Source organism: Anas acuta, chromosome 6 (genome assembly GCF_963932015.1).
Source record: "Anas acuta chromosome 6, bAnaAcu1.1, whole genome shotgun sequence".
In the NCBI taxonomy this organism is placed as follows: domain Eukaryota; kingdom Metazoa; phylum Chordata; class Aves; order Anseriformes; family Anatidae; genus Anas; species Anas acuta.
In genome coordinates this window covers 31,558,281-31,583,134 of record NC_088984.1, presented here as the reverse complement: position 1 = coordinate 31,583,134, position 24,854 = coordinate 31,558,281, and the positions used below count along the sequence as shown (strand labels likewise).

The 24,854-nt window shown below is 38.6% G+C and overlaps 1 protein-coding gene across 7 annotated transcripts in view; it reads left to right on the top strand.

Annotated features, from left to right (window-relative positions):
- Positions 1–24,854, top strand: part of SPAG16 (sperm associated antigen 16) — a 393,156-nt gene that overhangs the window by 3,405 nt on the left and 364,897 nt on the right. For 2 of the 7 annotated variants that reach the window (XM_068686337.1, XM_068686336.1), the window contains exons 1-4: positions 9,697–9,845; positions 13,689–13,735; positions 14,109–14,207; positions 18,785–18,912. In XM_068686337.1, the coding sequence (XP_068542438.1) occupies positions 9,803–9,845; positions 13,689–13,735; positions 14,109–14,207; positions 18,785–18,912 (317 nt within the window). In that variant the 5' untranslated portion in view covers positions 9,697–9,802. Of the gene's footprint in view, positions 1–2,253; positions 2,364–2,847; positions 3,050–9,694; positions 9,846–13,688; positions 13,736–14,108; positions 14,208–18,784; positions 18,913–24,854 lie in introns of those variants that run through there. The other 5 variants (XM_068686338.1, XM_068686340.1, XM_068686341.1 and 2 more) reach the window with 5 other exon arrangements.

The following is a 24,854-nucleotide window of genomic DNA, read 5'->3' as shown; positions in this document are numbered from 1 at the left end:
AGACTTAGCTATGTGTTTATGAAGTATGGCAAATCTCATTTAAAAAACTGGAGAGACGAAAACATTGCTGACACCATTTACCTTCTTCAGCCTCAGATCTGCTGGGCAAAATCACAAGTGCTATTCGTTACCGTTTTTATAAACTTTGTGAAAATTTATGTGCCCAGGGGCTGTTGAAAAGAAAATAACGAGTAGCTTCCAAAAAGCCAGTGATGTAACTCATGGTGAGAGCCTGTGAACAATGGATATGATGGGTTCATTTTGCTAGATCGAGTCCAGATCGATGTTAAGTTGATGGGAAAACCTCATCTGACTTTGCTGAGGGTTGGGCCAATGTGTTGCTCTTTGCCTTGAGCAATAAGTAAAATGCCTGGGTGATGTCTGCATGCACTAAGATTATTAAATTGTTAATGTCTGTAGTCAACACGTCTCATTAGGTTCAGTAGGTGCTTGTTAGACACAGTCTTGGGTTGGAAAAATGGATCAGGAAGGTGATTATTTCTTTGAGAATTGTTCACTGGGGAATCTTTGGCTTGTAAATGAGATAAATGTCTCTGACACATGACCTGACCACATGCCAGTCTGAATAATTGCCAGCCCGCCACAGAATCATCAGGCATGGGCCAAGGGGGGTGAAGACTTGGCGAGGTGCTCTGAGAAAGCTGTTGTCTTAGAAGCGACCCAGCAGATGGGACAGCAGGGTCTGACACCACGTGAAGCCCTCTAGGACAGTGTGACACAGGCATACTTTGTATTGTAGTGGATGCACATGCTCCCCGTCCTAATGGGAGACTTGGCAGGAAAAAAGGGCTGGTGAAAAGGAAAGAGGGGTTCCTGGTAGTGCCCAGTGCCTACAGCAGGGCTGTCCTGTCCACCAAGTGCATCCCTGAGCACCTGTGACCAATTCCCTTTTCCCTCAGTGCTTTGGCTCCCTGAGGAACCACAGCACCATTAGCTGGCATCCTCATCTATTCCCCAGAGCAAACCAGGAGTTGTCATTGCAAAAACTTGTTGGCGGAACAGATGAACAAAAAAGCAGCTGTTCACAGAGGATATCTTTGGGCTGAATTAGCAGATGATGGCTAATCTGTAGCCTACAGCTGCCCAGGGATGATTTGAAGATCTGGCATGGTTATGGGATGTGAGAGGGCTTATGAGGTGTGATGGGACCCTGCAATTCATGGGAATGATGCATACTGCCTGCATGCAGGGTATGGGGAGCAGCTGCATTAGGTTCTTGCAACCACAGTGCATGCCTGTGTGTGTCTGAGTTGCTCCCAAGTTCAGAGCAGCTGGTTGGCAAGTTTAGGACAGTCAGATGTGATGTTAGGGGGCACTGAAACACTTCTCTGGGCAGCTGTGCTTTTCCTTCTGCACTCCAGTTTGCCTCATGGTAACGAAGACTAACATCGTGAATCATTTTGAGTGCTATGGCTTGTACTCTGCTTTCCCACTCCACCACACCTATGTTTGGGACTCGCGCAAAAATATTTTTACATATGTATGTGCATCGTGCATTTTGGTTCCTGTATTTTGTCTGAGTGCAGCTGCTTGTTGCCTGTTACCCATGGGCAAGATGGCCAACAAGTCACTTTTTCCTGTAACACACCATGATGGGAAGCCATGCCATGGCTTTCTGGAACTAGAAACAACACTCTTGAAAGAAATAAAACTAATCCTGTCCAGAAATTAGTTTTCCAAGTTTATTTAAAATATTACCAATAAACAGGATGTATATACTGTGATTTTTTTTACTGATTGCAAGTAAATGCTAGATGATAAATGTGGATTTTCTCAACCTTTCTCACTGTGACTGTTTCCATATGCTGTGTTTCAATTAAACATTTGCATGGTTTCCATGGCACAGCTTTAATGCTGATAATCTCTGAAAAGTTTACTCAAAATTTGCTTATGCTTAGGATTTCTCCCTGCATGAGCAACTTAAACAGTCAAATTGGTATTTAATCATGTTTCTGTACAGTCTATCTTTTGAGGTGACTCGATCAAATTAGGCTCTTACTGAAAGGTGATTCTCCAGAAGCAGACATGAGGAGGATCTTAACTAGTCAGTAAGAGGAGTTTGATTGTGTACGTGGTTGGCCAGGTAGAAGATAAAAATTCAGTAATGGACTTGAGGCTTTCTCATCTGCCTAGCTTTATTCAGCCTCTTGCCCTGAAGGAACAGAAATAGAGGTTTATATTCTTACATGTTAAAACCCAGAGGGACACAAATTGGTCAGTGACTCTTCCCAGAGCAGAGCTTCCATGTCCTGTGGGCACAGAGGAAGACAAAAAAGTCTGGTGGTGACTTGGATCCCAATGGAAGACACTTCCAGCACGTTCTGTCCCCATCGTCACACCAGGTGTGCTCTGCAAGAGGCCCAAACCTGTGGTTTTGGTTTTAACCCCATCCTTCTGCATTCGTTTCCCACCTAAGGACTGTTCAGGCCTCATCCTGCCAAGATGTGCCCTGGGGCACGTGGGTGGGCACCTTGCCTGCAGGGCCAGGATTGCTTCCCGTGCACTAGGTTTGTATTCCTGTGACAACTTCAGCTCACTGAGAACCAGCTCCATGTGTAGAGACATTTTTTGTCCACAAAGTTGTGTTCCTTAAAGCAAGCAGTCTTCTCTTCGATAAAGAGTGGAACTTACAACTGTGGTCACTTGTCATATGTTCAAAAATGATTTGTAGGCCGTAGCTTGTGAAAACCACAATATTTCCTTCTGCTTTAATATATATATATGTGTGTGTGTGTGTAGAGTGAGAATTTGACATCTATGATGGAAGTGTCATAATGGATATATAGTCTATTCAGCCAACTTTGAGTTTGCTATGTTTTGTTTCAGATTTTCCACCATCATATGGAATGGACTCTAAGGAACTACACCAGTGTGGTGTATTTGAATTATGTTTGAATTACGACTCTGCTCCTGGGAGAAGGCAATGCTGCCCTGAATAATCATCTCTGAATAGGACCATTTCTTTTCAAGAGTGACCAACTCTACAAATTGCAGCAAAGGGAGCCGTGGATCTTCTGTAACAGCAAAGGTGGGTAGGCATGGTCACGCTGGCCTGTGAATTAACTTCTATTGCAATGCAGTAATAGACATTCTTGTTGAAACTTTATTAGAGGTAAATTTAGTTGAGTGCATTCTGATTCTTATCTTCTGAACCAGCTGTATATTTTGAAGAGTCAGAGAAGTGCCATTATGGTGAGGTATTTGTTCAAAATCTTTCTCAATTTAAAGAGAGATCTTATAGTCCTTAAATAGCTATATCATCTTTACTACTAGTGTAAAAAAAATACTGTTAAAAGTAAGGCTACATTTTTCTGTATTCCTGACCAGTGGCAAAGATTCAGCAGCCCTCAGAACAGCCTTGTAAATACATGTTTTGGACAGATGCCTCAGGATGGTAGTTTAGTAATCAACACAGAGCAAAGAGCTGTCTCATCTGGTCAAAAAACAGCACTAAAGAGTACTATCTGAAATGACATCCTCCTTGAGGACTTGGGTACCTTATCGCAGACTGCAGGGAGTGGACAGTGTAGTGGGGGCTCATAGAGTAAGCTTCTTCTGGGCGCCGCAATTCCTCTTCTCAGGGTGCAAAGTTGCAAAGTCAGTTTTAAGGTGTCGTTAGTGAAAGCCTAGAGTTTTCCTCTTGGTTTCAGGTGCCTGAAACCTACTGGGACTCGCTTCATGCTACGTTGGGGATTTGGCTTTAACTTACAGGGACATATTTGTATAATAAGAGAAAGCATGAATTATATTAAGTGGAGTTTATATTAAGTTAAGCTTCTAGCATGGGAGCTAGCACACTTTAAACCAGTTTGGATACCTCCAAACGCAATGCAGGGTGCCTGAGATTGAGCTGTTCAAGATAAGCTGAGTTAGAACACTTGTTCTTACCAAAGCAAGCAAATGGTTTGATAGCAAAAGCTATGGCTGTGCTGAAAACAACATGAAGGTAAAAGCCAAGAACTTAAACATAGCATTTTCAGGTTGCAATTTTGTGATGCTTCAGTATTTAAATGAAATATTACAAAAACCACAAAGCAAAGATTTGACATTTAAGTATAGGGTGTCAATATTTTACTGTCTTCCATCAAAGATATGAAAATGAAAACCACAAAATACTTCATCTACATCATAAGTTGTAATGTGTTGTACATAAGACATTAAAAAAACAACATACACTATTTTGGACAGAGGATATACTTTCAGCAACAATTCCATAAAAATATTTTTTAATATAGGAAGCAAATGAGGTAGAGGTAATGACTGTAGTCACCATTATATGAATATATGGAAGCATGCATACACTGCTGCTCTCAGCGAGCTAAGACAGATTAGAGGTTGATGATTTGACTTCTAATTATTTATATCTTCACATCCTGTATGTGAGAAAATTGCACTGCACTAAGAACAAACAAAACAGTACAGGGGAAATTAAAATTCCATGCTCAGTCTCAACTAATACAACTGGCTTTAAGCAGCTGCTGAAGGCTTGGCTAAATTCTCTGGTAGCAAATGTTGCTTTTGGCCACAATGCACCTGATAGTCATTGCCTGTCTTATATCAAATCTGGTGACCTTTCTCTGACCAGTTAAAAATTCCTAGCTGTGTTCTTGGAATAGGAATACACAGTATCTTCTTGGTGTATCTCTGAAAAGATAATGCATTGAGGAAACAAACACCCAAAGATTGTCAAACATAAAAATGTAAATGGAGGAGGTCGGACTTCCAAGGAGGTTGGTCAGAATGGGGAAAACCGAAGCAAAAAGGAAGCTGTGAGTCCAAGTAAGGAAAGCAGCGGGGTGAAAGGAAGTCAAGTCTTCTGTGCTGAGCTGATTAGGATACAGATGAGGACTGGGGCAGGGGAAAATCTGAAATGATTTTGTTGAAGCGCCCTGCAGTTAAAAAAAAAAAAAAAAAAAAAAGTTTTTTGCTAGATATATTCATTGCTGTCTATTTTTAAGCTGACAGACGGAAAACTTAGCTGTGTTGGGTCTTGATGTGTGCATACTTTATTACTGGAAAAAAAAAGGCAAATTAAGCATGTAAAGAAGGGGAGCAGGAAATGAGCTGAAGCGATTCTTGGCATGTGCTAATCAGTATGAGACTGAGACTTGTGAAGGGAAAATGTATTACCTGGGTAACAAGGAGTAGATTATTTGGAAGGATGGTAAAACAAAGTAATCTTTTCTGTTGCTTGTCCTCTGGTTTATTCATTTTCTAACAAGATGATGTCTCTATTACTAAGTACAGATTAGGACAGCGTGGCTTGTTTTCTGTGCTTTTGTGTTAAGGATGGTGGTTTTCAGTCTTACAACTGTCACGTGCAGTTAAATGTTTCTTTAGGTTGTTGTAGGAGTAGATTAGCTGCTTTGTGGTCCAAGTTACCCAAACTCAAAAAGCGTGCCAACTAAACATTGTTTCAAAGAGCAGAAGAAAATATAAGGAAAGCCTCTAATTATGGGGAACAGATGATCATTAGTTCCTGTAAGCTGGATAAATAACTCTGTGCTCATAAAACTAGAGCTTAGAGAGAACATGGGTCACTTACATTTCTAAAATAAAGAGACTGTCAACTCTTGTCTCTTAGTACAGTTTATTCTTGTCTGTGATACAGAAATACATTCAATTCAGTACATGGAGAGCCAAAATGTACCATCTGTCCAATGCTCCTGAGAATTTTCAAATGGAACAACCACAGAAGATGTGAAGGCAGTAGATCTTGGAAACAGCAGCGTCAGTACAGATAGAATAACTTTTATTATACAGTCTAGCCCGCACACTAATGTATACGTTTCATTTGCACTGTCTGCACTAGAAAACCTGCACTTCACAGTACTGTGTCATGTAAAACCTGTGATGTGATCACACTACCTATGTTACTCTACTGTTGACAAAATGCCCAACTGTTCATTGCCAAACTTCTGCGCAGGTGGAGTCAAGCATCTTCATACTTCTGTTTGCACTCGTATTGTTTTTTGAGCAGAGGATTGTCTTGCACTCTTGCACATAAAAAAAAAAAAAAAAGCTGTGTGAAATTGAAACCAGACTGAACTTCAGAAATTCAAAGAAAAATAGCTTTTGGTTCAGGTGATCGAATAGCATGAGTAGTATTCCAGCCAATGCTAATTATGACTTTAATGAAATGTTTAGAAGAATACTGGCAGAACTGCTGATACATTCGGAAACTGGAGTTCTTGGTTTTGACTTCAACTCAAGCCCTTCTCTCCTACAAGGATCTTAGACCTAATCTCTAGAGATATCTGTAAATGTAGTAGAAGCTTAAACATTGAATATTCTTCTGTAGAGACAAAATAATACTACGTTTAACTTCAGCTTAACTCTGACTGCTAAATCTCTTGCATCTTAGATCTGCTCTTCCTGACATTCAAAAACCAACAAACAAAATAACCTAAACCCACCTCTTTTCCTTCTGGATTAGTTTTCAGCTGCTGTAAATTATGAGGATGTGAGCCACCAGAAATGGGGGTAGGAAAGAGGCAATGATGCACAGCAGGAAGTACAATAGGGAACTTATGTTGATTTGTGTTGTCATAGAATAATTTATTGCAAATTCGGCTCCATGTCTTAAATCTTGCATTTCTCTTGCATTTAAGGTTACAATGGCCCCATAGCTTTGCTAATTTGACATTCAGAAATATGAAGACCTGATGCTACAGCTACAAGACTGCACTGCCTTTTCCAGGTGCACTGTACTTGACTTCAACAAATTCGATCTAAATATTTAAGTATTACTTTTTGAGACTTTTTTTGGTACTAATCAGTTCCTATAATTTCTCTCTATTAAACTGAACTTTGGCATATATCACTTCAAGGAAGAAAGTCCTGCTCCTTGGATTTTGGGGAAATTGAACTTTCACAGCATGATAAAAGTAATGATGCTTTCTGAGAAACTTTTATTGCATGCAATATTCACACCCTTTTGAAACTTCTATGGTATCAAGTATCCTTGATGTGATTCTTAAGATAACTGCTAGCCAAATTCTGAGTGTTGTTGTTGTACAAGCAGCTGCCTGATGGTGATAAAGAGAAAATACATCTGATGTCAGTTGCCTAACTGGAAGCCAGACAGCACAGCAGAAGTTGGAACAAGGTGTTCACTGACTCATCCCAACTCCCAGCTGTGGTCCCATGCTGCCTCATGGCCTCTTTGCTGTCACTGTCACATTCGTGTAATGTTCCAGGCCATGCAGTGCTTGTTCAGAAAGGCAAATTCATGGTACTCTGTTGTTCTTTCTCCCCAAAAGCTGTACTGTAGAGCAATCTGCATGTGGAAGTCAGTGGGCCAGGTAATTCTTTGACTGACTGAAAGTCAGTGGAAGTAGCTCGGACAGATGATGTTGTTTTGTAACTCAGCTTAGCAAACTGACTACAGTTCTGACTGTTGGATTCCATAGGAGGGGATATTTTGCTCTGAATGAGAGCAGTGTCTCGCGCTCCTTCAGGCACTGGAAGAATATCTATCCCTTTAGGCTTGGAAGCAGATGCAGTATTTCTGGAGTGTTCCAGGTTACCCGTGATTGATCTCTTCAAATAATGTAACTTGTCTGGCTGGTACAGCTACGGTGTGTGGTCTTGGCTGCGTGAGGAAAGTAAGCAGTCTGTCTAATGAAATGCTCAAGCGACAGCAGATGCTGCTTCCATGTCTTTCTCATGAGAAGTTATGGGACAGAGTAACGACATTGGTTAGTGCTATTTGGGAGAAGATAATCATTTATAACTCAGATGGTTACAGGGCTATAAAGCTGGGTGAATCAGGTGCCTGAATGCAGAGCATAACTTCTATGAAGAACTCTGTCGTTACTAAAAGCCTCCTGCAAGTTTCCATTATACTTGGAAAGCAGTCAAGTGGTTATTTATTCTCCCTATCAAAAACTTGCTCTTCTAGTTGTAATTTATATTGATTCAATTCTTGATGGTTGGCTATGTTTATATCTTAGCTTAGCCTTTCTTAACAAACTTCTTCCCCCTGTATTTTGATCAAGCTCCTTAATCATTCCTTTAATAAACCAAAAGGACTGAGATCCTTTTGGCCTTCACTATTAATTGTTTTCCAGCCTTAATCTTTTCTTGAAGTACTACACTGAGCCTCTTTTAAGTTTTTACCAGTTGATTTGAATTGGGGATACTACAAATTTACATATTTTAGTGAGATAGACAAGTCTAGTGAAAAATTTGCAGAGAGAAGGTAGGACTGCAGAGGGTGATGAAACTAAAGAGTAAAGAAGGGAACTGCTTGGCACTTTATTCAGTTCTGTCAGGCTAAGAGCACACCTGCTGCTGAGAGCAGAGTGGAATTAGCTTAAGTTATTAATCAGCTGTGCTTCTCTGTATGACACAAGTACAGACACACTTTGATGTGTGCTGCAATTGGCATCTTCCCTAAGTATGAGGCCTTCATTCGAATCCATTTGAATGACTATTACTTTTTTTAATCCCACAGTTTTGGAAATATCAACTCCAAGGTGTTGCTCTTTATAAGACCACTTCTACTTATTCTTTGCTTTTCTTTGAGATACTTTGCTACAGTTCAGAACTACTGTTTTGGTTTGGATCCATGAAAAATGCTGTTTTGGTCGCAGCAGCTTCCCATGTAGTGGAAAACTTGAACCTCCATCTCTTGAGCCCAGATGAGTTCAAACCCTGGTAGGTACCGAACTCCCCTGTGGAAAAGCAGCCAACAAGAATTTATGAAGGGATACAACAGGCCATGTTGCCTTAGTTGGTGCTGTGACAGCATTGTGCCAAAACATGGCTCTTTTATTACAGTTTGTAGCGTATGACAGTGTTCAAGTACCCATCACTTCTCATGTATGTCTGTCTACAATGGCAGAAGAAAGGCAATCCTGTGTGGTGATCTCTGGGAAGAGAATGCCAAATGAATAGTTTCACAAATTATATGCCATCTTCCAGGATCGTGTATATGTATTTTTTCTCTAGCTAAAGAATAGATTGAACCACAAAATTCAATTTTATTCATTTCTATCTTTTCTGATCTTCTTCAAGCTGTGTTTCATTTTTAATTGTTTAGAGCTTGCAAGTAATACCAGTACCTCTCCTTTCAGACCAAACTATTGGCACTTTTATTTTCAGTTACTATGCATGAATTCAAGCACTGGATTTGTATTGTGTGTAATTCACAGCAGCATAAGGGGAATTCAGGAGTGGGACTGCCAAAACAATTTTAAAAACAGAGAAGGTGACAGATCAGTACTTCAACTTCTACAACCCCGCCTCAAACAACTGAAAACCCGAACAGGTAATCTTATTAAATATATGTAGGATAGGGCATGCTTCTTTTCCAAGCTTTTGCCAGGGAAAACTCCTGTGTGTGCTCTCAGTTAAAGAGGAGCACACTGGAAAAAAAACCTTCATTTAAGCAACCGGTCCCACAGAGTTGAGCTCATGTGCACTGTGACCCTCCGAACACCTATGGCAGTGACAAATGTTTCCCATGAAGAAGAAATTAGTCCTTTTTTAGTGGACTGAAGCCGTTTTTTCTCCCAACTCAGGAGAAGGAGCATTTCCTGACAGACCAGACCCGTCACGCGGTTTCCCGCCCTCGCGCGGGTCTCCTCAGCACTCCGTCGCGGAGGGGTGCGCGGGAAGCCTGGCGTCGCCCTAAAATCCTCGGGGGGCACAGGGTGCCGGAAAGAGTCCGGAACACTAAATTAACCCAAAATGAGTCAAACCGCCCCCCCGCCCCGGCTTGCGGCGCCTCTCGCGAGAAGGGAGGTGTCCGCCGCCCTGGCAACGGTCAGCGGCCATGGAGGAGCCGGCGGTCTCTGAGGCGTCCTTCTGCCTGCAGAGTATCCTTCTTCCTTCCCCCTCCCTCCGGGGGGCTCCCATCGTGGCCCCCGGTGGGGCTGAGGGTGTCCCGGGGTCCCCGCGGTCCCCTCAGCGCCCCTGCTGCGGTAGTGGGGCTGGGGGCGGCTCGGGCAGGGCGCGGGGACCGGCCCGCGGCGTGCCGAGGTCTTTCACCGAGCTTCGTGGAAAAAAAAAAATCATAACAAAACAAAACCAGCAAAACCACCACGTTTTATAGGGTGTTGCCTTCGGAGGATGTAAAGGGTGAATACAAAGAGGTGTTTGTTTGCCTAGAGGGACAGGAGGGTCTGGCTGCTTCACCAAGATGTTTGTTTTCAGTGGTGGTGGTAAAAATCCCTGACTGGGTTTCTTTACCAGACCTCTATCTCCCCGCGTTAGGACAGGCTAAAAACGAGTTAAAGTTCTGAAATTAAATCCTCTCTTGGGTTTGTTGATGAGTAAACACAAAATATCCACACAGAGCTTGTAAGGAGGACTCGCAGCCCCACCGTGCTGCTGGAAGAGGTGCTGGAAATAGCAACTGTGTGGTACCTGCCCAGGTGTCCACAGTGGTTTTTTTTACTGCTGTATGATCAAGTTAAAAGTTCATAACACAGTAAACCAGGAATAATTTTATTTTCTGAGGCTCTTAAAGAAAAAAAGTAACGCTTTGAGTTCTTCTCAGGATCAAGTTGTGGCACATTGTTAGGTGTTCGTAGCATTTAAATGTAAATTTTGGTCAGGTCACACAAATTTTAGTTTTGTTGCTGGGTCAGCATGGGTCTGTTGTGGCTGTCTTAGGTGTGAGCTGCCAAATGAAGGAAATTTTGCCAGATTTGGTTTAGAGGCTAAATAAGCAGTGCTTACAAGTTAGTCTGGCACTACTAGTAACTTAGTTTTCTTGCCTTACAATAATTAAGATGAAAGCCAATTAAAAAGGAAAAAAAAAAGCAATAAATTAAGTGGAAGATTGGCCTTTGTGAGCTTGTGCCTCAGTTTCTAACTTCCTGGAAATGCACTCCTGTTTCCAGGCTGTGTGGTGTGCTGAGAAAAGCCCTGCATCATATGGGTGTTTAACAAAACACAGCGTTTGCTAGGAAAACACAAGTTTTAAAACTTAATTCTTCTGTTTTATTGTGCACCTGTATATGTTTTTTTGAGAACAGGATTTTTAATTTAAAATTTTAGTCTTATGTGCACAGCATTTGTAATGACATGTTAGCTTAAGTCTATAGCAGATCACAAAGATAGCAGGGTTGATAGAAAATTCAGGAAGAAAATGAAGTTTCCAAGTGTTTTGCTTGTCAAGGGTGTGCTGCCAATAGATTCAGCGTTTCTATCTGCGTTGGAAGGTTTGGTACATGGGGATAAAAAGATAATCAAGATGGAGGTGAGGGGGAAGAATCATTTGTAGCCTGTACAAAACATAGCCTTAGAAAAATAGTCTCTGATCAAATCAGAAAACATGGTGTGGAAAAATTGCTGGGTACAACGTTCTATTTAAATGTACTTTATTTAAGCAAGTCTTCAGTTGATAAATACTGTACTGTGAAATAATGAAGAGGACTTAGGGATTCCAGGGGAGCGTGCAGATTATTTAGTTTGTACATAAAATTGCCCCATATATATTTCCATAAATATGGAAATAATGCCTGACTTCATACAAAAATGATGTACCCAGGTGTTCACACTATGGGAAGATGACTATTCTTTTAAAAGGTGTTGTCATCTGGTAAATGATTGCATGCCATATTAAAAAAGGGACGTTTTAGAATATTACCCTAACTAGTCAGAATTACTGTGTCTTTATCTCAACTTCCAGGTTGCTGCTCTTCTCTTTCTTTTTAGAACAACAGAGGAAAACTTCTGCTTTGCACTCATGCCTTTATTCCTTTATTTTTTTTTAATATAATTAGCAGTTCAGAGGAACTTTCTCCCTCTGTGTTGAAGGAATAAAGTCCAGGAATTTGGAGTTGTTTCACTGGGATGTGGTCAGTCACTGGTGTGAGGCCCCCGATGTTCCTATCGTACTGGGCAGCAAGCAGGCAATTGCAAACCAGCCTGATGCCAAAATCCTTAACTGTGATCTTGAGTTTTCTTGGGTCAGCTCCTAAGTGTCATGTCTAAATGTGAGCGATTTTCATCTCACTTCTTTTTGCTCATCTTGATGGACCCACATGTGGTCCTAGAGTACCATGCTGAGAAAAAAGGTGTGTTCGTTGAACAGCACACTTTCTTTGCCTTCCTGTTAAAGGTGAAGTTCTTAATCTAGCTTTCTTCTGCTGCAATAGAAAACAGTTTTAGGCCTGTTAACAGAAGCCCCCAGATGATTACATTTATTTTCTTCTCCTTGTGAAAGAAAAGAAAACATAGGAGACTTTTTTTGAAGTTGAGTTTCTGCATAGCTTTGGTTTTAGAATTAAACACTTGAGAATCAGTTAGGAAACAAAACTTTTACAGAGAGACATTTGAGATGCAGAGAGGCTGTGACTTGAATTCAAGTCATGTGTTCCACATCTGTGGCCTGCGATGTAGTAATTAGGGAATAAAATTTGGGGGCATATCTGTTACAGGCATTAACTTTTATGTACTTAAGCCTAGATAGGAAATTCTTAAGAAACATTCATGCCCTTTTCCTATTTATGCAGAGAATTTTTATAGTAAGCATGTCATGTAATTGTGCAGTTGGAGGTACGCAGATGTGCTTTGTCCTTGATTACTGAAAAGGAGGCTTTTATTCACGCAGTGACTCCCCTATATTTTGTTGTTGTTCACAAGAGAAAATAGCATCTCTTTGACTATTATATCAAGACTTACCCATATTTGGTTTTCAGAGAGGTATCCTTTTTGGGATGCGACCTCCACCTGCCAGCCTTCTAGGTACTTACAATTCAACTGATACCTTTGATGCCATGATGCTGTTTTTTTTTTTTTTTTTTTTTTTTAAAGAAGAATTCAGACTTGGGAAATGATGTTAAGCTGGAAAATCATGCATTTTTTTGCCTCTTCATTTCATCTCCTGTTATGTAAAGAAGCTACGGTTTAAAATTGATGTGTGTGAAGTACTGAATTGCCAGCTTTTCTTTTCTTCAGAAGTTAATTTCTAGTTTATTTACATGGGTCATTTATAGGCTAACTGATTTCCTAGGGAAACAGTCAACAGCGCTTCTTACTAAAAACATTTTAGTTATACTTTCACGGGCTGTGACGCTAGTGGATGAGATGTTTATTTTGGTTTTGTTTTACACCATTTGTTATTTTAATGAGAAGTTTGACTAAAGCATTTGGAAGAACTGTAATTTGCAATGGATTTTTATAATTTCGAAGTTCACTTACGTTTGTATTGTAGATGTGTTGTGATTATTATATAAGGCACTAGCGTCAGCTTCAGTAAATGGGCTAGTATTCAGTGTTTTACTTTAGATGCTCATTTTGGAACTCGTCTGCATTTGATCAAAACTGCCTTTCTCTGAGAGCACCGAGATACTTGTACTTAGAAGCATCAAGTGTCAGTGCTGTAAGACCCTTGTGAAAACCAATGATTGGATAAGTGAGAGCAAAATTTAGTCACTGTTTAATTCAGAACAATACTGAGTTCTGCTTTTGGTGGTTTGACTGGGCTAGTCTTAATGGTGATTAAATCTACTAGGACAAGTTTGACTCTGTGCGCTGATGTAATTTTTGTTGGAGTTGTATGTGTCCATCTAAAGGCAGGTGGAAGCCTTGAGAGTTTGGCAGTGTAAAGAACAAGGATGAGTGTGGTCATAACAGATGGTTCTTTTACGGTTTTTGAAATTCGAACAGATCCTGTGCACCAGCTGTTTCAGACTTAACAAAACCTGCAGAAATTACAATAACAGACTACTGTAAAGATGATTATCAGTATGAAGAGGTAATTGACTAAATCAGTTATCTTATGTGATATCTGTGGTATGCCTGTTTCATTATTTTGTTTTACTTAGTTAATGTGAGGGAGGAGTGGCATAAATCTCCTTTTGTAAAGTGTGATGATGAGTAATCTTTACTTTTCAAGAAGAAATTTAGTGTCAGTTTATTTATCCCTTTCATTTTAACATCAATACTTTTAAAAAAGATGCAGCTATTTCTATTTCAGCTTATGTATAATTAATATTTAAACAACAGAAAATGTATTGAAATAGGGCACAATATTTTTAATGTGAATGAGATTGGGAATGAAAGCACTAACAGTCCGAAAGAAAAATTTATAAAATATTGATTCTCTTACTTTAAATCACTTCATTTAGGTTCCAGCAGATGATGAGTTTAGTCTTCAGGAAGATGATGAGGATCTGTCAAAGGCTCTGCAGACCATTCAAGAGCAGACTGAAGATGCCCACATCTTAGTAAGAATTTTGTAACTATTAGTAAGACTGTCTATAAATTAGTTAGTGTTACTGGGTTGAAATTTGTACATTGTAATTGATTTGAAATATGAAACACTTACTGAAAAGATGGTCATCTTAGAAGTTTCTAGGAGTAACTTTGTTACAGTGGAAAAGGCAACTTAGGTTTCCCGTATCTCATTTTCCTTTAACTTCTGTTCATTTTATGTCCCACAGATGACCTCGTATTTCAAATATACGGGTGTATTTTAAAAATTTTTAAATAAATATTTTAGGGGTTGTTTCTTTGTGAATAAATTGGATGTGTGTGTCATCCCTGGCATGGAGGAGAAATATTTTTAATCTATTCATCTTTAAGTAATAGAATAAATAACTAATCTTATACCTCTGTTGATGGTTGAACTTGAAGAATGGTATGAAACAGTTTTCTCAACTTGATTAAATGGATTAGGTACCGTGAACTTTTCTTAGATCAGAAGATGTGGTTGAACTCAAATTCTCTTTGGTTTTGTGTTTATGCTGATAGATGTCTGTCATCTTGCTTCTTGGCTCTTTATTTGGATGGGTTTTTTTCCATAATTTCAGAATTGAAATCATGCTTTCAACCTTTAGCCAGACATTAATAATAATAAAAAAAAAAACTTTTAACACACTTGCTAGTTTCTTGACAGCTTTCATAAGGATATGCTGTATATTTTGTGAGGCTCAATGACAAGATTGTTTGATGCTAATTCACTGGAAAAACCAAGTGCTGCAGCAAATGCTTTTGCTGACCCAAGTACAAGCACTGTTTCCTGTGAATTAATACTGAATCAATATTCCAACTCTGAGCTAAGAAGCATGGTGGAAAGTTGTCTTCACATGATAAATAACTGGTACATTTTTTTGCCCCCAATTATCAACTTCTGAGCTTGGCTAAAATAGGTTAAATTAGGTAATAACCGTATCTGGGAAGAGCTGCACTTCAGTAAACAGTTTTAAGTGATTTTATGTATATTTGCTGTTCATAGTATCTTTTATATGTAATTCTTTATTAAAAACTGCATTTCAATACTGTATGCAAATGTTTTGTTAAGAAATTTTATAGAGAAAGCACAGATCAAGTGAGCATCTAGAAATATTTTAGCAATTTGCCAAAGGCAGAAACTCAATTTGGAAACTGTGGATATTTATAGCAACTATAGTTTCTTTTACACTCTATTAAAAAAAAAAAAAAAAAAAAAGGTCAAGTATAACCAGAAAAAATTAAGAAAAATGTTTTATTTTCAAACTTCCTTTCAAGGTAATTAGCAGTAATTACTAAATGAAAATGAGCCAACATAAGCTAATGAGATAATGCTTTTTGCCATTTTTTCCCCCAAAAAACCTGTCTGAATTAAAGCTGTTTCTACAGGGAATATTAAGGCATTTTTATTTCCCTTCTGGATCTGTGCCTGGGTGCAGTGTAAGTACTGAGGCTTCCTCGCCTGCAGATTAGCATTTACAGTGTGTTTTCATGTTTGGATCCCAGCAGAGAAATGAGGCTGGCAGAGCTCTAACCTCTAAATACCATTTCCCCCTTAGTCTGGGGGGCTAGTACAGTGGCTAATACAAAGCAGAGCTGTGCTGGGCAAGACATGCGCAAGGCATAGCAGGGATTTTGCCTCCTCTTCGTGTTCCACTTGTCCTTTCTAGTTGCAGCTCATGATTTATTTTTCCTGTTGTCCTTTCTTTTAGTCATTTCTAAGTAATATGATTCACAATTAAACACAAGCAATGGAATACTTTACTTATTAAAGAAAATGTTCAGCTGATGGGGACCCTGGGAGAAGGGTACAAACTTCTAGAAAAACAAGATACAAGAAAGCAGTCTAAATAAACTTTCTTCAGTAGAGACAGCTATTACTCTTCCTTTCCAAGACCTTTGTTTTCTTAGTATACCAAATAGACCCTGAAGTCACGTTGCCTTTGTTAACCTTAGTTATGTTATCTAGGTTTGATTATATTTTATTTGATCTTGTTAAATAAACTTTGAATCCTTTCTTCATTCCTGTTTTTTTTTTTTTTTTTAATCTGGGTTTTATGCAGGAACATGTCATTTAGTTTTCCAGGGAAATTATTAGTGTATTTGTTTTTAATCTTGCTTCACTAGACAAAACATCTCGCAAATGTTGTGGAAGTCCCTTGTATTAAACTCAGTGATTATTGATCAAATGTGCAATCCTTATTTTACTCTCAAAATCTTTTGAAGATTGTATTTCAAAAATAAATATTTAGCTGATATAAAGAAATACTTCAAAGAATTCTGACCATTTAGTCAGAACATCATGGGTTTTGCCTGTGCCGCTACTACAAGGTATCCATTCACACCGCATATATCAAGAGGTTGCTTTTTCCCTCTTTCTAGAGAGGTCAATATATACAAAAAGTTACTGTTTGCCATTCTGTGGATAGTCATCTGAGGTTAAGATCAAGTTCAAGCAGTTAGCTTAATAGCACTTCTGAAGTCTGCAAAAGAACAAGGAATTTCCCTCTGGTTTCTTGAGGCCCTGTTCCAAGACTCTGCGTGGTAGACTGCCTTTATTTCTCCCTGTGCTGTTCCTTGCACAGTTCCTGAAATGCTTCTCAGTGGTAGTATCTAGCCAATAAATTCTCTTCTGCACAGGTGAAATGGATTCCTATCATATTTCCATTTATTAAGGGAATCAAGCTGTGTCATTTCTTACAAAGACTGGATTTATAGACGTGTTTGGGTAGCTACAAGCAGCAATATTAGACATTTGCCTCACTTAGAATAAAGAAAGAAAAGCAAGAAGAATGTAGCTGCGCGTCTGCAGACGTAGTCTTCAGTCCTTGTATTATCACAATTAGAAAATGGATCTGTCTGTGCAGTGTGCCCAGTAGTGAAAATAGGCCAAATACTGCACTGCACTTGGCATACTGCAGCATTCCTAGTACAGTGCTACATGTCTTGATCTTATATGCACATTTCTTTGTTAGTTAGGTTGCTTGGATTAAATGTGTCTTCTGTATCATTAAAAAATAGTGATGAGATCTTCCAGTATAGGGAATACTGCATGTTTTAGTGTATCAAGAGAAATGCCTTAATCTCCAAGGAACTTATGCAGTTGCATTGATAGAACTCCCACAAAGGATATGAATAAGCTGTAAATGGCTGGAGTTACTAAAATTCCCCAGCCAACAGATTATTTTATATTGAGGAGATATTTCGGATTGAGGAAATATTTTGCAGTCACAGCCTCTAGCATTTCTTGATGAATATCTCAGTGGAATTTTGTTTTCAGTTAGTACTGAAGACAAGAAAAGGTAGGCATGTGTCCAAGCTCTATCTGCTTCTCATTTTTTTCTCTATAGTGGTATCTTTTTTCATAGCATGTAGCACACATCATAGAACCTTGGTTTCTTCCAGTGCTGCCCTTAAGTGATTTGATAATCGTCAAGCCCTGGTTTTGGTCTTTCATTCTTTCCCCAGGTGGACAGGCATGTGCAGTGCTGTAGCTGGTCTTAATAGCCTGCGCTGTTGTAGCATTTTTTCTCACTAGGGAGTTCCCAAATTCTGAGAGAATTCTGAGAGCTTTGCATTTAGGTAAGTCAAGTTGCTGTAATCCATTTGAAGGCTGGATGAATTACAGCCACCTCTTTAGCTCCCAAGTTGTGGCAGTCTCTCTCAGCTGGTTATCTTTAAATGGCTTTGGGAAAGGAAGGCTCAGGCTGGGTCAGATTTTACCTTCTTCATCCCTTCTTGCATCTCTGAGCCTCTCTAGAAGAACTTAACAGCAAACTCTGCGCTGAGTGGGCTGCATGTGGTTGGGTGGAGGCAAGGAGCTGGCATCATAACAGAGAGGTATGGAAGGTGCTTTTTTCTCTGCAGTAAAATATTCTGTTTTGATTGAGCTTTTGGCAACTGTCCTTGACCCATGAGTTGATCTCATCTTAATAGCTGTCTACCTTGATGGCACTGGAGGAGATGCATATGAAGCCTCGGTGCACCATCTGCATTCTGCTAACACTTGTAGCAGTGTCATCTGACAGCTTCATTCAGTGTCTGCACGTGGATGTTAAGAAGAAAGGGGAAAATTGATCTTCGTGGAACTTCTTCCTAAGTAAGAGACCTGATGGAGATGCAGCTCTTGGTCTGTCCATTGTTTGCATTGTCATTAAAAAAAGAAGTGCTATTATTCTATCACCTTGGACTTCTGCATTTTTCAGGAAATAAAGTCTTGATTTTTTTCATTGTGAGTTTTGAAGGTTGCTGAAGGGTGCAGGAATATGAGAACCAACATTTTCTCTCTGCTCTGTGACAGAAGAGCATCCATCAGATGAAATAGTTTCAGGTTCATATCAGATTATGCCAGGTTCAGAGTACAAAAATCAGGTGGTTTTTGACTTCTCTAACCTTCCACAGACCTTGATATTAGAAGGTATTGGATCAGGGATTGCAGATCTAATCGACAAAGACAAGGGAAACGTTCAGCTGTACTCTAATAGATCTATGACTTTAGATGGCCTCAGAAATAGAGTATGATAACTGCATTTCTCTTGTAGGCTTAATAACAAATATCAAATTTTAATTTCAGGCTCTGCAATCAGTTCTGACCTCAGAGAAATCAGTGTCTGAAATACCTGAAGCGATGGATGACTTCTTTTGTAATTTTCTGGTCAGACTGGGGATGTCCAGAACCCTCGACTGCTTCCAAACTGAATGGTAAAACATTTAAATGACCATCTGACTTTGAGAATTTGGAAGTAGATGTTCAGGATTCAAGTATTTCAAGTATTGCAGAATTTATTTATATGTGACATTTTACTGAATTAATGAACGTGTTGAGAGCGAGGATGAAAACTATTATTTTAAGGACAGATCCTCCAAAAAAGTTGAATCCGAGGAGTTCCTAAACAGGTACCTTTGAAGGACTGCATGCATTTTGCCTAACTCTAGATGTTTAAAAGCCTGAAGTGGTCACTTCGGGCCTCTTTTATGTCTAGTGAAGGAAAACATTCACTTTTAGGCTGCAACCCATCTGAGTTATTTTATCTATCTCCTTTAAGCTGAAGTGAATTCAAGTGTGTTCTTTTTCAATTATGTTCTGCACTCCATTGACTACCAGAGAAGACCAGAAACCAGCTGCAATGCAGATGTCATCACTGGATGAAATGGGTCCAGTGCAAAATGATCAGCATTTCGTTGTAGTAGTGCTAAGAAATGAGGTTTTTGTTTTCCTGTTTTCTGGAATCTGGGTGGTTGCTTAAAAGCTGAATGCTTTGTAGTTGGATATAGTGTTTTCACTTGATAGTATGTTTTCAGACCTTCATCACAGAGACCTTGTACTTCGAAGTAGAATAAGAACAGTTTTTGATACCTGGTAGTTTGGGTATATCAGTCAAAATAATATGGTATGTTTTAAATTTAATTTCTGTAGTAATTGGAAGAGTAAACTCTTTAGCTGTTGCTATCTTCCTTTCCTCAGCAGAGCAGGGATTCAATGTAAAATTGTCACAGAAACTTAAAAGTTCAGCTTCATCTAAATAGCCTGCTTCATATATGGAATCCCTCAGGTTATGTAATTTTTTACTACTGATTAGCTAGAAGTGCCGCAAAGCTTGAGAGGACAGCTGAACTATTTTCTAGTAAAAATGATGCTTGTTGTGATGTTGTCTAGAAATATTTTCAGTTACAAGCTTGGTTTGAATCTGCAAGTTACATTGGAAAGATTCTGAGAAGTGGAAATATGAAACATCTTTCAGTTGGAGTTACATTGTGGTCAGTCTTGAAACAAGAGGCATTCAGAAGTTTGTTAACAAGGTGCTTTGAAGTTGTGCAATTTGAAAAGAAGCGAATCTGAAAAGTTAAAAACATCACTTTTCCTAAAAGAAGTGGTGATGCCCATAGGCTATTAAATTGTATTGGAAACAGTCTCTAGCGGGGAGTAACTGCTGTTGTTGATGAGACTCTAGTTGTCTCAGTGTAGAAATCACCAATCAAACACTGCCTCTAGAATTAATAATCCATTTTTTGATAGCGTAACAATGTGACTTAAATGATTCCTTAGAGAAGGAGCACTGCAGTTCTGCGTTTTTTTTTTTTTTTTTTCAACAAAAGGACTATAGGAATAGCATTAAGTTTCACGAAGTTCAGTGTTTTTTGGGGAAAAGATAATTAATACTAGATGGATATAAATAGTGGCCTTTTAATGAAATTTCAGCTTTTTTGAAGTACTTGCTGTTGGAATTTATATCAATGGCAAAACTCAAATTGCTTTTTAATAGAGCAAGAACAGGTTTTAGCAGGCTCTATCTTGTAAATCCTCAGCTGTACATATATATATTTTTTCCTTTTTAAGTAGTATTTTTTTTTTTTTAGATTTCAGTAACATTACAAAAAAGCTCAGCATGTCAGGATCTAATCTTAGTGTATTGAGACTGTCTGCATTTAATACCTTATTTCAAAATGTTTCATGTTGGTTTGAGATAGATAATTTGCAATATTAATGAAAGTGAGAACAGATTAGTGTACTCAGGTTCCTCATTATGTATTGGGACGACTCTCTCGCTCTCATGCTGTGGTGATCAAGTACTAATGGAATTTAAAATGAGAAATTAATTAACGTAGAGAAAATTTATCAAAAAGGCTGCTTTGAAATAATTGTCTGTCTAAGATCTAAAGGTCAGTTAAATTGGAGCAAATTATCTGTTTATTTCAGAGTTTGAGAAAACATTATTATTCTGTCCAGCTGTATAAAATGTCATGGTAATGTTGTATTTTAAGCCAAACCCATTTTTCTTTGATGGAATGAATAAGTTCATAACAATTCTAGTGATATTTTCACATATATAGTTTTTTGCACATTTTTTCTTCCAGTTACACTTGAAGGAATTTAAAATCAGACTTTAAATTATTTTTAGAATATCTAATTTACCATGAAGTTTTCTGTTCCTTTGATATACAAGACTTTACAGTGCTTTTGTTGCTTATGAAAGATATTGGATAGACAGCTTTGGAGTATTGAAGTGCAAGGGCTGATCAACTGTAAATTGATGTATCCGACAGTCTGTACCTCTTAATCCCAGAGAGCTCACTGCTGCTGGCAACATCTTGCAAGGCTGATGAGCAGATGAATCACACATGCACATGGAGCTGTCGCTCTGTGTAGTTAGTAAACTCATTGGGCTGGTCATCTCCAAGTGGTCCTAGAGACCTGGCAACGTTTCAGCTTGTGAGGAAAATGAAATCTGCGGGCTAATTACAGAAACATGATTTGAAAATGCTTTTCTTTTTAATTTGGTTAAAATTATGAATAAACTTACAGGACTGTGCAAGGCAACAAATTCCCTAGTTGTTTTGTATGCCTTGCAAAGATTGCCCGGATCATGCATAATAGAGCATATACAGTGAAGCCGTTGCATTTTCTGAGTATAAAGGTAGATTTATTTCAAAAAAACATATCCTTTTTGCAGAATGAAGACAATGGATATAGGTTGTGGTCCTCCATGTCGTAGCTCCCTGAAGGCAGTGGAAACAGCCTACTTATTTCAGGCAGACCTCCATTTCCTCTGTTCTGGGTCCTCTTTAGCCTGGAAATCATGCAGTCACACTAATGTGTGCTATGCTGTGAGTTCCTAAATCCTGAGAACAATGAGGCTTATTAGTTCTAGGGCAGGATCACACTAAAAGGTTGAGGTTTGGGACTAAAAGATGGGGGTTTTGTATTAGAACTAGCTCAGGACACAAGGTAGCCTCAAGTTCAATTTCAGAAAGTCAAATGAACATCTACTTTCTTGTTCTTGATGATGGGAACTGACTATATAGACAAATTAGAATAAAAATCAGGTGTACCTATTTTTTTCTTTCTTGAGGTGATTCAGTAGAATTGGTTCTTGTTCTCAGCTTGTGCTTATTATGATTGAAACATGTCTGTCTGTGAATGTCGGCATGGATTTACAGAGCGCTAGCAGCTGCAACAAATGAATGCACAATGCATATTTCAGATCAGGAGTATACAAACTTTCCTAATATTGTGCATGTGTCCTAGCTATATATTCTAGTTATCTGTTTAACTTCTCACTTTATCACGGAAGCATATACACGAATTTATATTTATTTAATGGGAAGTATGTAAGGATGCCACAGGAGACTGAAATTTGGACCCTTTGTGTCTTAATCTAGTTCTGCACAGGTCACTTGCCTATGGAACAGGTATAACATGGTAATATACAGTTTCTACTTAGGTGCCAAAATAATAGATGGGAGGAATATACTAGGGCATAAAGGGTCCTTTATTCTCTGCACTCATGTTTTTCTTAGTCTTCTGTTCAAACTGTCTAAAAGGTTATCAGTTAGAATTATAATTTTCAGCAAGAAGTTCTTGTAAGAGCTAAAACTTGAAATTGTAGTCTGTGAATGCATCTCCAGGTGATTTGTCCCTTGGTAAAGGATTATCCTGAGCTACATGTCAGTTTAATTGCAGGGCCTCTCTGCAACTTGATTCCTTTAGAACTCCTAGAAACTTCAAATCAGCGTAAAGCATATAGTAATAATGTATTATTGTAAGTCAGCGCGCTGGGCTTTGATCTTAAAATCATAGATGGCCATCTGTTCCTGAAGCTTCCAAATTCTTGGTTAACTTTAAATGGTAGTTCAAGAATTATAACTCAGCTGTTCTGAAAGCTTAAAATAATGTCCCCATGTGCACGGAACTAACTAATTTCATTTTGAATCACAGTTCCTTTCTTAAATGGAAATCAGTGAGAACAATAGCTGTGTGGCAGTCACCGAGGTATGCAGGAGCTCTTGGAGTTTTACAGGACTAGTTTGATGAAATGAGATCTCACAACGCTATCTTGCGTAGTTTTCTGTTCCTCTTCTACATGCACAAAAGCCTTCATTTTTAGTAGCACTCTTAGACAAGAGTGAATGTATTGGTATTAATTGTCTTTCATTAAAATTGTCTTTCAGGATTTTTAGCTCTGCTGGAGGCTAACTTAATCAGTTACCCATGTCTGATGTGTCTTCATGCAGAAAGCTGATGGCTTTCATGGATTGCACTTAAGGCATTCAGGGGAGACAATTTCCTGACAAATAAAGAAGTTCATAGATTTGTGATTATTTGCAGTGAGAAGTGCCCTTATCTTCAATATTTTGATGGGAATTGTATCTGCATATCAGTCAATGTTTTTGGAAAATGACTAAGCTTTTTTCTTGGCATTAAAAGTCTGTTGCTACTACAATTTGCTGAAGAAAACTAAGTGACGATGGAATGAATTTTGTTTTGGACACATTCAGTTTAATCTTGCAAAATCCTATAATCTTTTGGTGGCAAATGTAAATGATAGCTTAATTTATAGGGATGAGTGTTCTGAGATTATGCATAGAATTCAGGAAAGCAGGTGACCATAGCAGTTCATCTGGGTATAGGAGTTTGTAGTGTTCCTCTTAATTTTTAGTAGGTGTTCTCTAAGAGTCACTTGTGAGATAAGAATCCCGTATTCTACAAAACTTGTTTCCACAGCGTGTTTTGGTGATCTAGGAATGCTGCTTACCATCCTCAGATTTAAAGCCTGCTGCTTATATCTGTGTGCAGGATAGTGTTCAGGATGTTTTTATCACTAATTACTGCTGTTTTTTTCCTACCTTCCTAACAGAAAAAATACGCACTGATTCAATATGCTTTTCCTCTGTAAAGGTAAATAATATTCATATTATTCCTTCCATTGAGTTCCTGCTTAAAACATCTTCCAGCTGCAGTCAAGATCAGCAGGGAAGAAAACTGTGGGCCTAGCAGATGTCTGATGTAAGCTATTTATAGCTCCGCTGAACCTATGCTGAAGTGATAGAGCTCCATAGTGCACAATATCTTTATCTTCAGTGGATCTGTAAAAGCTTGTACTAGCTGAAGGTCCTGCCCTTCTTTCTTTCAGGATAAAAGTAAACAAATGCATATTTTGTACTGGATTCTGGAATCACCTGTGCAGTGTGAGCACAAATATCTTATCATATATGTAGGCTTGAATTTTGATGTGTTTTGAAATACTCTGACAAATCCTGATAGCTTATAATCATTCCTTGAACAAGTGTAGTTCTGCAGAATCATTTACTTTGTGTAGTGACAGTCATGTTTTTCTGAATCTTTTCTAGTAACACTACTTGCTTTTTTTTTTTTTTTTTGATAGAGGATACTTAAATACTTTCAGTTGCTCCTGGCTTCTATGCGGAATTACATGCTGCCCCAGACTCACTTCTACTTCTCAAAAATGCAAGTTAGTCTGTACAGTTATTTAACAAAAGCAGCCTTCAGGCTTCTACACCACAGACTCGTTTCCTCAGGGGCTGGTAAAATAGATAAATATAAGGAGAAAGCAACATAAGCACACAGGAATGAAGAAGTTTTCTTATGTGAGCTCAGAGTTCCATGTTGATGATAGCCTTTAGAATAATTCATCCTGGTTTTTCACAATTTTGTCATATTATTTGAGTCTACAGAAAAGAAAATCTCTTGCGTGTATTACAGCATATGAGAGAAAAAACATTGTGTGTATATATGCAAAGCCTTAAAATGTTAAATCAGTATTTAAACAAAAATTTTTTTGGTCTTAAATTATTTGGAAGAAAGGAAGGAATCAAACTATTTTATAGTTGAAGTAGTGTTACAG